Source organism: Puma concolor, chromosome B4 (assembly GCF_028749965.1).
Source record: "Puma concolor isolate L17-30 chromosome B4, mPumCon1.1.hap2, whole genome shotgun sequence".
In the NCBI taxonomy this organism is placed as follows: domain Eukaryota; kingdom Metazoa; phylum Chordata; class Mammalia; order Carnivora; family Felidae; genus Puma; species Puma concolor.
This window is the reverse complement of record NC_141673.1, coordinates 47,262,760-47,281,238: the sequence shown is the minus strand read 5'-3', so window position 1 is coordinate 47,281,238 and position 18,479 is coordinate 47,262,760. Positions and strand designations below refer to the sequence as shown.

At 37.9% G+C, this 18,479-nt stretch overlaps 1 protein-coding gene across 1 annotated transcript in view; it reads right to left on the bottom strand.

Annotated features, from left to right (window-relative positions):
- The window catches only part of PTPRR (protein tyrosine phosphatase receptor type R), a 244,264-nt gene that overhangs the window by 22,460 nt on the left and 203,325 nt on the right, over window positions 1–18,479 (bottom strand). Inside the window, 4 exon segments of the mRNA XM_025926367.2 lie at window positions 558–715; window positions 2,979–3,089; window positions 12,063–12,200; window positions 12,635–12,714. Coding sequence (XP_025782152.2) covers window positions 558–715; window positions 2,979–3,089; window positions 12,063–12,200; window positions 12,635–12,714 — 487 coding nt within the window.

Below are 18,479 nucleotides of genomic sequence, written 5' to 3'. Positions count from 1 at the left end.
ACACTTTGTTCTCCTTTTGGTGAACTACCACTTGTTCACTTCCCACTTCATAAATTTGCTTCCATCTGTTTTTTTTTTTCTTTATGAAATAAACTTCAAAAATAGCTGACTGGTTTTCACCAAGTTTGACATAATAATAAATGCTATCAAGATCCAACTCACGTATGGTTCAGTGCCATCTTGAAATAACAAAAAAGCCATTAATAATCTTGAAATATGTGTCATTCCTAGTGTACATGAGACCGACAATACAAAAGCAATCGATGTACGTTTTGACGTAGAGGCCTGAATAAAGTCTCCTGTTCCCGGAGTCATTAATTTAGAAGTGGTGTTTTCTCTACTGTGTAATTGTTTGCCTAAATGTTCTGGGAATACTGCTTCAGTTCTGTAAAGTATCATCCTGATCCAAACTCAAACATTGAGCAGTTAACCAATTTCAACAAATCTTTAGTTTACCAATAAAGTCACGACCAGGAAGCACAACCCAACTTCTATCTGTCTGATGACTTTACAGAGGCTAGACAGTTGCTTAGGCAGAAAGAACGGTTACCCCTTACCTGCAGTGGACGACCACGGGCCCTCGGCCCGTGGCAGCAAGTCTGTCTTCTTCTACATCCAGCATGAGCTGTAGAAGGGGCTGGGCACTGTCTGGAGTCTTGTGATCCGGCCATGAGGTGTACCAGTAATGCTTCACATGCTGGGTGTGACTTCCTTGCTGAAAATAGCAATAGCCACCAAATGCCTCATTTACTTGTGGAACTAAAAGTCATCCAAACCACAATACTGAATGCCTTCTATCACTCCCAGCTTGCTGGCAACTTACTTCTGTCTGGGTGGAAAAAAAAGATCTAGGAGATTTCTGAAGAGTACTCTTCCACCTTGAGAAAACTTTACTACAAATAGGCTGATGTCAAAGTTTGACAGTCTTGAGAAATAGATATTTAAAATAGAAAATGCGTATGAAACATATGCTAGATAGGTGTTTGTAATTTGTTATAATAAACATAATGGTAGATGCGAAGGAAGCCGGGAGGGAATCTGAATGGACCATGTTTCCTGCTCTTTGAACATTCTTGACAAGGGATGATAAACATATTAACTCTCATAGGAACACTTACCCTTACATTTGGCCCCTACATTTGAATTTCTACATTCATCCCAAGTTGTAGTTTCTAACAGCAGTTAGGAGTCCCGGTAATAAGGAGCTAGAAGGGGTCACTAGATGAGAGTGAGTGAGAGTCCATGCACATCATTTCAAAACCCAGTGCCCGGCTGGGGAGCTGGCACAGGTGAGGCACTCAATGAAATTCCTATCTCGAATTCCTTTCTAAAAACCCTCAGTGTAGGGGCGCCTGGGTGGCTCAGCTGGTTAAGTGTCCAACTCTTAATTTTGGCACAGTTTATGATCTCACGGTTGTGAGATCGAGCCCCTTGTCAGGCTCTGTGGTGACCGTAAAGAGCCTCCCTGGGGTTCTCTATCTTCCTCCTTCTCTGACCCTCCACTTCCTCCCCTCTCTAAAAATAAGTAAATAAACTAAAACAAAAAAACCAAAACCAAAAACAAAAACAAAAAAACTTTCACTGCAGCTCGGCTTCTATACTTTCTGTGTGATGATTCTGTACCATCAGGGAGGCTCTAGCTAGGATTGAAATCTTTGAGATGATTGTTCTCTAGAAGCGAAAACAGTACCATGGCAACGTTCCTCAGCATCTGCTGCCCATAATTTAAATAAGATAACTTTTCTATGACATAATCTGGTCTGGGGAAAGTCCCCATAAATTACCGTAACTCCGAGTTTGGGAAGATCTCGTCAACACTTCAGGTTTGCCTTGCTTCCTACAGCCACCCACAAGAACAGATTTTCTCTTTCAGTTTCCAGACCTTACTAAAAGCTGCTTAGACCAAAGTGACAAAAAAAAAAAAAAAAAAAAAAAAAAGCGGGGCTGGGGAGGCACCTGGGTGTCTCAGTGGGTTAAGTGTCTGACTTTGGCTCAGGTCATGATCTCACAGTTCGTGGGTTCAAGCCCTGCGACTGGCTCTGTGCTGACAGCTCAAAACCTGGAGTCTGCTTTGGATTCTGTGTCTCCCTCCCTCTCTGTCCCTCCCGCACTCTCATTCTGTCTCTGTCTCCCAAAAATGAATACCGGTTAAAAAAAATAAGAAAATAGCCAAACCGTGATAAAGTCTCCAGTACAAGCCTTGAAAGGCATTCAAAATGTTAAATCAGGGATGTTTTATTTACAGAGATTAGAAGATCACAACATCCGATTTAGTGAATTTCTTGAATGCCTACTTATGTTAATTTAGTTATTCCACATACTAAGAGTAACTGACAACAAAGAAATACATGAGGGAATGATCATAATTGCTCTTTGATTTTGACATTATTAAAAAATTTTTAAAGATTATCTTAAAGGGGCGCCTGGGTGGCACAGTCGGTTAAGCGTCCGACTTCAGCCAGGTCACTATCTTGCAGTCCGTGAGTTCGAGCCCCGCGTCGGGCTCTGGGCTGATGGCTCAGAGCCTGGAGCCTGTTTCCGATTCTGTGTCTCCCTCTCTCTCTGCCCCTCCCCCGTTCATGCTCTGTCTCTCTCTGTCCCAAAAATAAATAAATGTTGAAAAAAAAAATTAAAAATAAAAAAAGATTATCTTAAAAAAATTATTTTTTAACATTTTATTTTATTCTTTGAGAGAGAGCGCAAGCAGGGGAGAGACAGAGAGAGGGAAACACAGAATCCGAAGCAGGCACCAGGCTCTGAGCTGTCAGCACAGAGCCTGATACAGGGCTCCAACCCAGGAGCAGTGAGATCATGACCTGAACTGAAGTCGGATGCTCAAAGGACTGCGCCATCTGGGCGCCCGGACATTATTAAATTTTAAATTGAATCTGCAGCACTTATTGGGGTAAACAATTTCAGAGTAGAAATGTAATCCTCTCATATCATCTACTTTTTAGATAGTTATAGCTTTTTCTTACCTTTAAGACAAGGTTTCGAACGGTGTAGTTATCACATTCATTTACATTGATAACCAGAACCTCAACTTTCCCATAAATTCCTCTCTTTTCTGGCCAGTATAACACACATTTCTGGAGGAGGGGAAAAAAGAACACAACAGATATTAATGATTTCACTGGTCTTAGGGTACTTTTCATTCAAATGCCTCAAGAGTTTTTATTTAATTAATTTAAAAAAATCAAGTATCAATTTTATAAGGCTGGAAATGTACAAAAAACCAGTAAGCTGCACATTTAAACAGGTGACTTTTATGGTATACAAATTATATCTCAATAAAATTTTAGAAGGAAAGTATCAGTTTTTACAGGTCCCTGTCAAACACTATTGCTAATAATCCCATACAAAAAAGGGCAAAATTTCCCAAAACTCCGCATGAAAATTGAGAACTAAATTGAGAAATTAAGGATTAAGAAGTCAAGATCCAAATATTAGACTTTATCATGTGATAACTCGACATAAGAGGAATGTTCTTTCATAATGACTGAGCCAAGTCAAATTTTCCTGCTTCAAGTTCAAGTGTCTAATAAGAGTATTTGTAAAGTTTCAGATGCCACAGAATGAGATCTCTCTAGTATGTAAAGAGGACATAATGATTTTTAATACATATATGGTACTATATCTTCCAGGATCTTTTCACATATAGTATCTATTGAAATAAATGCAAAAAAAAAAATTATTAAAATTTTTTTATGATGAATCCTCTTTGAAGGTTTTAATGAGTAATAATAATTATATTGCAACCACAGCAATATAATATGGTAATTAAGGTGCAGGCTTTGGAGCCAGAGAACCTGGGTCCAAATTTTGGTTTCACCTCTTATTATTAGCTGAGAATCTGTAAGAAAGATACGTAATGTCTCTGGCCTCAGTTTCCTCATCATTTAATACATTAAAAGCACTTCAGACAAAGTCAGACATACAGTAAGCATTTAAAACACTTTGTTCTTATTATGGTTGCTCTATTTTTAGGTTTTTGATCTAACTGATTCAATCATCACTTAATTATGCATTAGATAAAGCAGTAAATATTGCATTATTATGATATCCAAGCTACATTATTAAAAGAAAACTACAAAATGAGATTCAAACATACATATAAGCTCATATTATTCATTATTTTGTCTTTTAAACATTTGCAAAAAAAAAAAAAAACCTGTGAATTTTACTACATATTTCAATGATTAAAAATGTAAAGTGTGAATGCCGCTGTTTATTTTAAGTGCCCAGAGAAGCAATGTTCATTTTAGAAATACTGTTTAAATAGAACTTATAATTTTCTTGCAAACACACATGCACATTTATAGAGAAATTTCTTCACTTGTTGCCTTCAGTCAGGTAGACCTTTTAGTACTCAGGATACTTGTTTCTTTATATCTATGTCAAAGGCATAGGACCTTACATGAAAAAAGTTAAGAACTTATAGATTCAAAAGAGCAGCAAAAGAAAGAATCACAGATTTATAGAACTAAAGGAAAAGACATGTAAAGTATCAGAAACACATCTCGGGGATTCTATCTTGCTACGTAGTAGCCATTCCACGCCAGAGCCAGGATGGAAGTCAGTTGCCCTTGTGGAATCACTGTTTCTTTCATCCATGACAATAAAAACACATTTGCATCCTCTACATTCTGGTCCTTTTCCAAACAAAGTAAATCATATTCACCTCTATTTACATGCCACCCCACACCCAGGCCCCCAAGGCAATCAGGCTGAAGGCATACTCTGGCCGACACAATGTTAACATTAAGAAAAGAAATCTTTTAAAAATAAAGCAATGTATTTCTCTCCTCATTTACTAGTGCCAAATGTCTAAAATTTCCCAGGTTTGTTAAAGAGAATGATACTAACCAATTTGCCTGGTTTCTTTCAATGAAGCTTCAATTATTTCGCTGTAAGACCCGAGCTATTGTGTATCTTAAAACCCATGCCTCCTGGACGCATTCAAGAAGAGTGACAAAGAATCTTGAAAAAGGTATTGAACAAAGCAAGAGACATTCAGCGGTCCAGCGGTCTGGTATACGTGCCCCATTGTCCACGATGAGACCTGAGCAGCAGGCCCCCTCCTTGGGAAGGTGGCTCTTGAAACCCGTAGGAAAAAGCTGCAAAACAGGAGCTCAAAGCCTGCACCCTGACTCTTAACAATACTTGAACAGCCTTGTGCACCTACTTGATAAATGGAAGCGCTGCTTGCTTCTGTCTCAAGCTTGCCGGGGCCCTCTTGAATGTTTTTCTTGACTCTTTACCAAAAATGCAATTGGCAGTCAGCTCCCAGTAGACAATGCAATGTGACTTGTTCATTCAAACAACCCTTAATTAGCATCCCATCTCCTTTCTGAGATACAATAGCTTATTTTTACACACTGAATACATTCCCCCCCCCCCCTTTTAGGAGAACAGAGAAAAAGAGACCAGATAAGTGTGGGTGCTTTTTGAATATGAGGTGGGGGAGAGCTGCAAATGTAGTTGTTTAAAGAGCAAAAGTTCAGGTTCAGGTTATTTTTGTGAACAGCTTTTTAGGGTTTCTTTATTGTGGGGCTAACAATGATGTGAAAGAGGCAGAAAATGCAAGGAAGGAAAATGCTCCGTTACAGGTAATACAGTGAAACCACACTAATTGTAGGTAATTCAGAAGAGCACGCTATCTCACAGAATATAACCCCCAATTATCACTATTCTTTGCTAACTGGACTGAGCCTTTCAGTGAAATTATCTATGGATTCCAAGAATCCATAATTTGGAGGAAAAAGAGGTCTTCAGAGGCTCATGTGTCTCTTGTACAAACAAGTGATTAGTGAACCCTGACTATAAAGATTCTGGACATCAACCAACTCTTCATAATCAGTGGTTTATGATTTTCTTGCAAACACACAAAAGTAGAATGCAAGGCAAAGCAATGCAAATTCCTATATTTTTATGATCTTTTTTTTTTTTTTCTTTGACCCTCCCTCTCAATCCCACCACATTAGTGCTATTTGAGTATGAAGAGGAAGGAGGTCTAGCTAGTAATTTAGTTGCCTGGGGAGAAAAAAATGTATTTTTAAGTTACTTTCTTTTTAAATTCTATGCATTAAAATCAAAAAGATTTTGTTCTCTGAGCTAAAAACATGTATCATCACAAAGACAGTGGCTCTAAATAAGTAAAAAGAAGATGGTCAGGCTCATTTGGATTGCATTAGCATATGAGAGGTATAGGATATGTCAGATTGCCTACAGTTACCGTAGTTACTTTCATTCCTGGCTTTCCAACTAAATATTACCAACACAGGTGCAGCAACTTAATGTTAAAACTACCTTCACCAGCATATCACTTAATCCCTGCCACAATCATCTGAATTTGGTAGAACAGGTTTATTGCTATTAATATCATTTATCATCTTACAGCAGGGGAAACTGAAGCTCAGGTATTTTGGTAGGGGGCTCTGAGAAAATTCCCTTGGGAGCTAAAACTCTCAGAGCAAACATCATTTTAAAAATTTTACTTTCTATCTCTGACATCTGCTGTCATCCAACCAACCCTACTTTACCACGGCATTAACCAGTGGCTTTCCTTCTCTCTGTGAAATAGGCTGGTGCTCATGCGACACATGGTTCTTGGGCCAGTCTCTTACTAAGCCCAGTGCCTCTCTTACTATCTGTTGAGCTTTACATGTTCACCAAGGTGTACTTACATCCAAACCTCCTTATGGTACGTAGAGTCATTATCGAAGCCCCATCATTTAATTTTACATAGATTAATGAAACATGAAGGTGCAAAGAAAATAGGAAATAATTGTATAAGTTAAACAAGTTTTTCATTGGGAAAAAAAAGGACTCAGTAAAGAAAACTGCAGTCAAATCAGGTACAGGTGACAATTGTAAAAATTAGTGCAAAGTTTGAATCTGTGCAGGATTCTGCATTCATAAATCCTTTACAAACTTTTCTGTGTTCTCTTTCATTAAAAAAAAAAAACAAACTGAAATGGGCAAGTTTGATGATGTATAAAGGGCACGATTTCCATAAGCCATATGATCTAGAACTCCAGCTTCAGACCAACACTAACAAAACAAGTCCTATAAAAAAATGAAAAATACTTAGTGTGAACAAATGTACATGTCTTAAGATAAAACAAAGCATTGGAGTTTTTTGGTTGCTGTTTTTATGATTTTTCCACTGTAACTTCTTTGACTAATAGTGTCAAATAGGAGGGATTCTAATTATAGTTAGAAGCAAAGCAAGCTAAGACAATTGAATAAAACCCAGCAAAATAAAAATAAGGTACAGTTATGTTTGGAATATAAGAGTGTTTGAAAGGACAGGTGAGTGATTTTGCTTGGGAGCTATAAGCTTTTGAATTGTGGGCCACCCTTAACTGCTTGGGCAGTATGAGGTCACGTAGGAAATGGTAATTAGGCTTCCCAGCGTTGATGGGCAGTGCTAGGCCAGGCTGCCTCTCTAGATATTATAATAGCTAATTCTGCTCCTCCAGGAAAGCTGAAAACTGGTCAGCAGGAGCTCCACCGTTTACATGCCAGTTTGGCCTTCAACATTACCTTCCTTGACCTTCTTTGGACAGACACCCTGGTTCTGAGACTCAGTTTGCTTGTTTCTTTTTATTCTTGGTACAGGCATACCTCTTTTTACTGAGCTTCACCTTCTGTGCTTTGTAGATACTGCATTTTTCACAAATTGAAGATCTGTGGCAAGCCTGCTTGGCGAAAGTCTATAGGCACAATTTTTCCCAACAGCTTTGGCTTACTTCATGTCTCTGTGTCACGTTTTGGTAATTCCCACATATTCAAACTTTTTCATTATTATTACATTTGTCATGGTGATCTGTGATCAGTGATCTTCGGTGTTACTATTGCAATTGTTTTGGGGTTGCACCGACTGCACCTACCTAAGACCGTGAACTTAATTGATCCATAGGTGTGCTCTGACAGTCCCACTGACTGACCATTCCCTGGCTCCTCCCTCTCCCGGGGCCTCCCTATTGGCTGAGACACAACAATATCGCAATTAGGCCAAGTAATAACCCTACAGTGGCCTCTAGGTGTTCAAGTGAAAGGAAGAGTCATATGTCTCTCACTTTCAATCAAAATCTATTAATGATTAAGTTTAGTGAGGAAGGTATGTCAAAAGTCGAGATAGGCTGAAAGCTACCTCTTGTGTCGGTTTGCTAAGTTGCAAATGCAAAGGAAAAGTTCTTGGAGGAAATTAAAATAGGTACATCAGTGAACACACGAATGGTATGAAGAGAAACAGCCTCTTGGTGATATGAGAATAGTGGGATTATTAAATAAGAGCTTGGCAATTACTCATTTATTTATTAGAAAGTAGAATGGTTCATGAAAATATGAAGCCTGAGAATTTCTAAAGATAACTCCACCTTCATTTTTTTCTGGAGGAAATGATTTTTGTCTCTTCCAAACAATGATGCTGAACACAATTGGATGTTGGCACGTTTTTGGTAAACAGCATTTTCCTGGTAGTGTGAAGTTGACTGCATATTTCTTTTTAAGCCAGAATTCTCAGTATCATTTTGATCTGTGAAGCATCAAAGTTTCCTTTATAGTATTATATTTATATCATGGAGGGTCTGGACAGAAAGGAATTTTTAATTTTAATTTAATGATTAACAGTCTACTCAGATCTAGGAAATGCTGTTAACTCCAGCATGAGTTCTGGGTTGTCAGTTATTTTCTTTTATCCCTTGCTAGGTATTGTTCTACTGGTTTTTGGCTTCTACTGCCGCTACTGAGAAGCCATTTGTTACTTACTCTGTTGTTAAATCATCTCCCTTAGTGTTTTTTAGTTACATAGATGTGTCTAGTTGTGGGATTATTTTTACTTATCCAGCCTAGGATTTATGGTGCTTCTCAAATCTGAGAGCTCATGTCTTTCATCACTTTCGGAATATTTTCTCCAATATTATTTCTTTTCTTATATTCTCTTTTTTCTTCTTCTAAAATATCCATTATCTATACATTGGGCATTTACATACTGTCCTCTATGTCTTAAACTTTTTAATTTTATTTATTTATTTTTGAGAGAGACAGAGACAGAGAGAGCACAAGTAGAAGAAAGGCAGAGAAAGCAGGAGAGAGGAGGCTCCATGCTCTGGCTCCATGCTCAGCACAGAGCTCCACATGGGGCTTGAACCCATAAACTGTGAGATCATGACCTGAGCTGAATTCGAGGGTCAAACCCTTAACCTACTGAGCCACCCAGGTGCCCCTATATCTTAATCTCTCTTTTGTATTTTTGGTCATTTTGATCTTCTAGGTAATCTCCTTAGCTCTATTTTTTAATCCAATCATTATTTATTCAGCTATGTCTAGCCTATTAAACCTAATGATGCTTTCTTTAATTTTAATATCTATATAATATTTATTTCTAGGACTCTTCGGTTTATTTTAAAATCTTCCTACCCATTTGTGATGGTAACTTGTTCCCTTGTCAAGTTCTTAATTTTATGTTTTGTGTGCTTAATTATAAAAAAAAATAGCCTATATTTATAGTTTCTTTTATTATAATTTCTTGTGGGTCTATGTTACCTATTTGTTGTTTCTTCTGATTTTTCCTTATGTTGCTTGTTTACTTGTGTTGTCTCATTATTTTGACTTGTGAGCTTCTGTTTGGCTGGGCTTTTTCTGTTGAAATTCTGTCATATAAATCCCGAGAGTGTATGCATCCATAAAGTTTTTGCCTTTGTAGAGTGCCACCGAGAGTCATCAATCCAGTATTAATTTTCATATTAATTGTTATACTTGGCATTTCCTGGTTTTCAAGTGCTGAATACTACAGAGAACCTTTTTATCTCTCCCATGAGAAGACCAGATTTAGATAGATTAATTTCCTGGTATAGTCCTATTTTGGTGGGCAGGTTTATTTTCGTGGTTCACCTTTTCACTGAAGGCACAGCTCTTGTAGGAGCTCGCTTTATGGAAGGTCTCCATTCCAACTCTTGGCTCCTGCAAGCCCAAGGCTTTGTCTCCAGGTCTTGTATTGTCATTAAAGCACAAGTAACCCATAATTCTCTGGCTTTATGCCTTTTATTCACTTTTTGCCGGCTGGGACTTTTCTTTCCCCCAAGCTCTGTTATGCATGCTATTTTTATTTTACCAAACTTTCCTCTATAGTATTATGTTTACATCATGGAGGGTCTGAACAGAATGGAATTTTTAATTTTAATACTGAGTAATGCAATCTACTCAGATTGAGGAAATGTTGCTAATTTATATTTTACATTTTATGCTATTTAAAATTTTAACCAGTATGACTAGTTTTGTAATGGGAAGTTTTTCACATTATCTGGCTTATATGTATGCAGGAATGTATATACAGATGCATATATAGAGAATGTACATTTTAAGCTTGAAAAATATTTTCCTACTAGGTAAAATAAAGGCAAAATGCCATGGATGTTAAACAACTGTGCAGGAATTATCAGCGGCCCAGTGTGTTGATAGATTGATATGGGTGACACAGCCGAGAATATTAGGGGCTGTTTTTATTATGCCACCTCTGGCTTTCATATAAAATTCATAAAAATACATTTCTTTAGTAAGCTATATAGTTAATTAAGTACATAACTTCATCTATAGACCCCAAATAGACTTTTTTTCCAGGATAACTTTCAGAAAAAAAAAAATACTTTATCTATTGTAGCAAAAATGAAAGAAGGCAACAAACTTTACAAAACTCCTAAACTCCTGCGTGCAAGCCTGGATTTTCTTGATTAGCAGCCAGAATATAGTATACTCATGGGATAGAACTCACCAGAAAGGTAAAAAGGAAAGCTCAGCTTTCTTAAATTCTTATTGTCATGTTGAAGCCCTGACACAGTAATTTTAACAAGAAAACAAACACAAGCGCTGACTAAAACCAGATGATAAATGATCCAATAAGATGCCCTAAAATGTAAGCAGTACCTAGGATAGCACCCTTTGGGAATTACACAATTCTCTTTTTATGATGTAAAGTACAGAATGAGTGTTCTACAAGCTAGACCCTGAGGAAAGACTGCTAGTATGCAAATGGAATTTAACTTTGACCCTTTTCTTGGATTTCTTACAAAGATATTGAAAAAGTTGCTTGACTTTTTGAAGTTAGTCAGAGAAAGACAAATATCATATGACTTTATTCATATGTGGAATTTAAGGTACAAAACAGATTTACATAAAGGACGGGAAGCAAAAATAATATAAAAACAGGGAGGGGGCCCCAACATAAGAGACTCTTAAATACAGAGAACAAACTGAGGGTTGCTGGAGGGGTTGTGGGTGGGGGGAAGGGCTAAATGGGCAAGGGGTATTCAGGAAGACACTTGTTGGGATAAGCACTGGGTGTTATATGTAGGGGATGAATTACTGGATTCTACTCCTGAAATCATTATTGCACTATATGCTAACTAACTTGGATGTAAATTAAAAAAAAAAAAGTTGCTTGGCTTTGTTACTTCTTTCAAATCTTTTTTTCAAAGCTCACCTTCCCCTTTGACCCTTCTTACAGCTCAGCCCCACCCTATCTCCCTATCTTATTCTACCTTTTCCTCCTATACCATTTATCCTTTCTAATTGCTATAGTTTTATGAATTTATTATGTTTATTGTTTTTTAATCTGGATTCCCCAATAGCAAGTTAAAAATCGACCAATGGCAGGTATCTTTGTATGCTTTGTTTACTAATATACTTATATTGCCAACAACTAAAATAGTATCTGTCACACAGTAAGTGCTTAAAAATTACTTGGGACATGAGTAGTTTTTTCATTTCCCTGCCTATAAACCACAGTGATAATTCATAACTCCTCATTTCCTTGCAGAGCTATGTGGAATATGTGAGATACATGTACGCCAAGTGTATTGATTTATCTGAAAGAAACCTGCCATTCATACAATGACACTAATTACCATTTCTTGGAAGCATGAAGTGAAATTGTCTTTAAATGCCTTAAAGTTTCCATCTTAAATCTGTCATTAAATACATGGCAATTTTCCTTAGACAATATCTCTTCTACAGCAACTGAAAATATACAACGTTCACTACTTGGGTTAAGGTCATACCTCATTTTTTTCTTTGAGTTTTGTGATCATAACAATCACGGGACTGTCTTCCTGCCAAACCATCTGCCAGAAATCATTCACGGTGTTGATCATGGGGCCCTGTGTGGCGATGAAAGCTTTCTCTTTGCCACTGTAGCCCTAGTTTGAGTAAAGAGACAGAAATATTGGCTTTGAAATTCATGCCTTGCACTGAAAGCTTAGAACAAGTTCAGAACAAGATGGCTCTACTAGTCCAAAAGCAACACAACTTCCGTGGTTTCACTGATTCTAGCACGAGTCACGTGACTGTTCTCCCAGCTAGTCAAGCACAGCACATGCTATTGAGGGTCATAATGCTCAGTTCTCATCAGAGCAGGCCCTAGACAGCACTGCAGCCACAGACACACAGGAAAGGAAGACTCAATGTAAAAGACCCACTACCAATGTTCATTATGACTAAACAAGCAAATAACCTTGCTAGTAATCAAGTTAAATCAAAATTAATACACTCTGAGGAAAAAAAAAATCCCCCAACAATTCCAAATAGTGAGTTGACATGCTCATCAGAAAGAAAATTTTATTTATTTACTTACCCGAATATAATTAGCATTAATGTAGGTGCTCAAAGAATCAGTTACATTTTTTGGTCTTAAACACACTCTGCTGAGGGGGTCTAATGAGGAAAACAAGAAGGAATGTATTAGACAAATTTACTCTTTTGAAAGGTCCTTAGAACACCAATAACTGTGCATAGCACACTTGTTAATTTATACACTGGTCATCTGGTTTGTGTCAATGTTTGTTGTTGATGTGTCTGCATGTCTGTCTCTTGATCCATCTGTGTTTATTGAGGGACAATTGGGCCCATCTTGACCCCTCCCCTGTTCCTCAACACAAATGTTACCCATAAGCTTGAGATGATTTTATTCATCATGCCATTTTTTGGTGGGTTCCTGATTCTTGATCCCTATGTCTTATTTATGCTTCTTTTCTTGTTCTTTGGATTTGGAATTTGTACCATTTTTCCTTGCTCACTTCTCTCTTCTCTTCTGCCCAAAGCAAACACTTGGTCTGGCCTGAACCCCCTCTTGCTAAAGAAGCTGTCTTTAGTTACCACGTGTGGCACTTTGGTCACCTATAGCATGAAAATGATATTGCATAGATTGCTATCGTGTTAGCAGTATTGTCTTAACTTCTCAAATCACTTTCCATCAAGAAGCTGAAACACTCTTTGTAAACCAGTGTTAGGAAAACTATGGTAGTTATTTTTACCAACATTTACATACATGAATTAAGATCAAGTCATTCATTTATGATTTCTTTAATCTGGTACACTCTGAGCATCCTAAGGCAAGGATGGAGATTTTTTTCTCATCTATACGACCTAGTGTCTAGCACGGTGTTTATATGTGTAGCAGGCACTCGATGTCTACTGCGTTGATTTAATGGTCCCTTCCATTTTTTAAGAAGCCAGTTCTATACATTCCTCTTTAGTAATTGTTCTATTGCTGTTCTTCTCCAGAAAGATAAAATTCTGAGACTTTATCATACCCACTGTTCTTACCTCCTCCTCCACAATTCAGTCTTCCTTGGGTACACTCCAATCTATCCTAACATTAGTTTTATGCAGACACCATTCTTGCTGATGCCCATCAATGATCCTTTTGTTGATCTACACCAAATAGGCCCATGGCGGTTTTTTCTTCATGTTTTATTTTAATATTTATCATCTTGTATTTTTTTTTAATGTTTATTTAATTGTGTGTGTGTGTGAGAGAAAGAGAGAGAGAGAGAGAACGAGAACGTGAGTGGGGGAGGTGGTAAAGAGAGAGGGAGACACAGAATCCGAAGCAGGCTCCAGGCTCTGAGCTGTCAGCACAGAGCCGGATGGCGCACAGACTGTGAGACCATGACCTGAGCTGAAGTCGGACACTTAACCGACGAAGCCACCCATGGGCCCCTACCATCTTGTATTTTAAGTGCTTAATTTTTTTGCCTGTCCTCAATGAATTGTAGTGAGCCCCTTGAGGGCAAGACCTGTATTTAATTCACTTTAAAAAAAAAAAGAACTTTAGTATCCATTGTGATTTCTATCTGGTATGTGGCTCATAGAGTGTTTAATATCACAATTCATTTCTATTAAAGTTGAGACACTGCTGTTGACTTTCTAGATACTTTTTTTCTTCCTTAGTGAAGGGGACAGGAAAACTTTCATTCCTTTTCAGTATTCACTGATTCTTAGAAGTTTCCACAAGAGCTCTAAACCACTGAGACTTGAAAAGAGGCCCACTTCCTTCAGTTTTTATAAAGCCTACCAAGTATATGATTTATTGGGAACTCAGCCCTATAAACCGCTTAGATGCAGGTTCCTTGTCGAGCTAAATTAAGTTTATTTTGGAAATTGATAATTTATAAGATTTCCAAGTATTTAGAGGTTTCCAAATACCTTTTTTTTTTTTTTAAACAAGAATGAAGCATGTGACTGAGGGGAAAATTAGTTTTCTAACCAAAGACTGCCCCCCCCCTTTTTTTTTAATGTTTAGTTATTTTTGAGAGAGAGAGAGAGAGAGAGAGAGAGAGAGAAAGACACAGCACAAGCTGGGGAGGAACAGAGAGAGAGATAGACACAGAATCGAAACAGGCTCCAGGCTCTGAGCTGTCAGCACAGAGCCTGACACGGGGCTTGAACTCATGAACCAAACTGTGAGATCATGACCTGAGCCAAAGTTGAACGCTTAACCAACTGAGCCACCCAGGCACCCCTCTAACCAAAGCCTTTTTTTTTTTTTTTAACGTTTATTTAGTTTTGAGACAGAGAGAGACAGAGCATGAACAGGGGAGGGGCAGAAAGAGAGGGAGACACAGAATCCGAAACAGGCTCCAGGCTCTGAGCTGTCAGCACAGAGCCCGACGTGGGGCTCGAACTCACGGACCGTGAGATCATGACCTGAACCGAAGTCAGATGCTTAACCAACTGAGCCACCCAGGTGCCCCTAACCAAAGCCTTTTTAATGTTAGACTGGACTAATAAAAAAAGCTGAGGGTTAAAAAATATCCAAAACTTTATCATTGTCATCATCACTGTTATAATTTTATTCACTTTATGCATTTTAAGTGTACATGTGTATTTTAAATATATATGTATATTTGTCATATATACATGTCATACATATATATATATATATATATGATATATATGTATGTCAAATTCACTCTGATAACTTTTTTCAGAATAGATGCTTCTAGATTATACGCTAAATATTTAGCATGCCACTTATGATACCTCCGGGTGGTAGCAATAACAATTCCAACATTGAGCAACTTGTCTTCCCTCTCTTTTGTTTTTCTGCTTTTATTTTCTTCCTTCTCTCCTCTTGCTTTCTTTCCCTTTTTCCCCTCCCTCCCTCTCTTCCTGTCTTATTCCTTCTCTTTCTCCTGTCCTCCTTCCTGTTTCTTTTTTCCTCTCAACAAAATATTGACCACATAGATTTCGTGTAGAGAACACATGACATTTCCCCATTTTGTCCTCTTTAAAATATCTCTGGCAATTTAATTTTTTTTTTTTCAACGTTTATTTATTTTTGGGACAGAGAGAGACAGAGCATGAACGGGGGAGGGGCAGAGAGAGAGGGAGACACAGAATCGGAAACAGGCTCCAGGCTCTGAGCCATCAGCCCAGAGCCCGACGCGGGGCTCGAACTCACGGACCGCGAATCGTGACCTGGCTGAAGTCAGCCGCTTAACCGACTGCGCCACCCAGGCGCCCCAAAATATCTCTGGCAATTTAAACCTTCCATTTAACAGACGAAATGGTACCTGGATCCTGATGTTCTGACTGCATCCTATCCTATCAGATTTTATGAAAGGTTTCCTGTGCTGGAGATTTCTTCTCCAGGAAGAAATGCGTTTGAGGTTTGGAGTCAAGAGGAGAACCTATCAGATGAGGGAAGGGTGCACACTGCTAGTGTATCCCTGGGAAAAGACAGAAATGAGTGGGATAATATAGTTTTTCTAGATAAATTCAAGACAACTGGGAAATGGGAGGAAAGGCAGGGACTTGGCCACGCCTTCAAGGTGAGTGAGAGTCACCTCCACTTTGTTGCAGGAGAAAGAGAAGACTTCAGGCCTGCAGTGTCCAAAATGGTGCCACTAGCCACATGGAGCTAAATTTAAGTTATTAAAATACAATAAAATAAAAAAAAAATCAGTTCCTCAGGTGCACTGGCTATACTTCAAGTGCTCGATTGCCACATGTAGCTAATGGCCATCACACTGGAGATATAGAACATTTCCATCACTGTACAGAGTTTTGGTGGACAATGATGATCTCCACAGTGCAAGATGGTGATTACTTGGAAACTCACTTTTTAAGATCCATGTGAAAATTATGAGAGAAAACAGGACCCTTAAAGAGTCTGCTTTTGAAACTATAAACTTGCCTTTGTCTACTTAGTGTTCCTATTTTCTGGAATTGGTTCTGGGGTTAGTGATGAATTCATCTTCAGTTAGGTAGGGAGAAAGGAGAAACTAACATTACCTGAGGGCTTTCTATTGGTTGGAACTTCCTTTTTCACATATTATTACTTAATTCTCTACACAGCCCTATGGAGTGATACTATTATCACTATCTTTAAGGGATGAGGAAAGGTTAGGTGGAACAGAAAGATTAAGTCATCTGTGTAAACTATGAGTGCTCTTGCCATGATAGGGAGTCAAGTCTAACTGCAGTATTTTGTTTCAGCCATACAATTTGTTGTCTAATGAGTGGCTCACTTATTTGCATGTGTACTCTGTTCTGGGCACTTAATAGAACAGGAAACATAAGTAGGAAATATTACCAGACTTTAAATTTTTAAATATGAAATGATGGCCAGAGTAATTAGGTTTAATTAATAGAGTTCTTTAATTTTATATATGTATTTTATATTTGTATAAATAAATTGTTTGCGTGGAATAAATATACATGAAATTTGTTATTATACTTCATTGTTGTGCAAATAACTTCATATTGATATATGATTTTTTTTCCCATTGCTTTTGTGATTTAGGACATAGATATATTTTCATCATTAATATTTGCTTGTGTTGCAAAATAATGTGATATAAACTTGACCTTCTCACTTTAATCTACCATATAGAGTGTTCTGAGCCAGGCTGACATCATCATCAGAGAAACAACTATTTTTTAATTGGTTCTGAGCCATCCATATTTCTGCTGTAAACCATACTCCAAATTATACAGCCTCACTAATATGTACAAGCTGGACGCTTTTAAACTTGGGTTTGTTATAAGTTAAAACAATACAAAATTATAATACTTAAAATATTAATCATTTTTAAGTATTTTATGTAGTGTTACAAATTTAACCCATACTACAGTCCAAAATAAACCATAAAAAAACAGCTTTCCATATAAATTCCAGTCTTTTCTGATTATTTTCAACTAATGGTATGGCATGCCCAAACTGTATTTACTAAATTATATTTTGTGCAACAGGGAGTGGGTGAGGCTTTCAGACATTTTCAACAGAAAATTCATTATTTGCAACATCAGTTGTCAGCACAGGTGCCCTGGTTCAAGTGATCCACCCAGTTCTGGGAATGGAAAAGCTGACACAGGACTATGAAGGGCTATGTCTGATATCATCTGGGCAGGAAATAGAGAAGGCTGAACTTTAAATAATCCTAATAATTTCCAAATCCATCTGACATTAGATGGTTAAGTAAAACTGCGATGGATGTATATGCCCTAATTATTTATGTTTGGTAAATTTCAGATGAAAAGTCTTGAGAGAGAAAGACAGAGACAGAGAAAGAGAGAAGCACTATTTTTTTTTTTTTAATTTTTTTTTTTCAACGTTTTATTTTTATTTTTGGGACAGAGAGAGACAGAGCATGAACAGGGGAGGGGCAGAGAGAGAGGGAGACACAGAATCGGAAACAGGCTCCAGGCTCTGAGCCATCAGCCCAGAGCCCGACGCGGGGCTCGAACTCACGGACCGCGAGATCGTGACCTGGCTGAAGTCGGACGCGCTTAACCGACTGCGCCACCCAGGCGCCCCTAGAAGCACTATTTTTAACTCACAGCACTTTCATCCCCTTTAGCCAGCTGTAGTTATAAAATATCTTTCAACAGGACTATACTACATGGACCAGGTAAAAATATGTTATAGTGGAGTGTTTTCAACTCCACCAGAGGGGGAAGCCCAAAGATACCATTAACAGTAATTCTTTTACCATAAATATGGAGAATTTGATGTTTTATGAGTGAATTAATGGGCTTGATTATGAAGACTCTACTATTCAATATTCATACTTTTTAAGATTATTTTTTAATGTTTGTTTATTTTTGGGAAGGAAGGAGAGTGAGAATGGGGGAGGGGCAGAGAGAGGGAGACAGAGGATCCAAAGTAGGTTCTGCACTGACAGCAGAGAGAC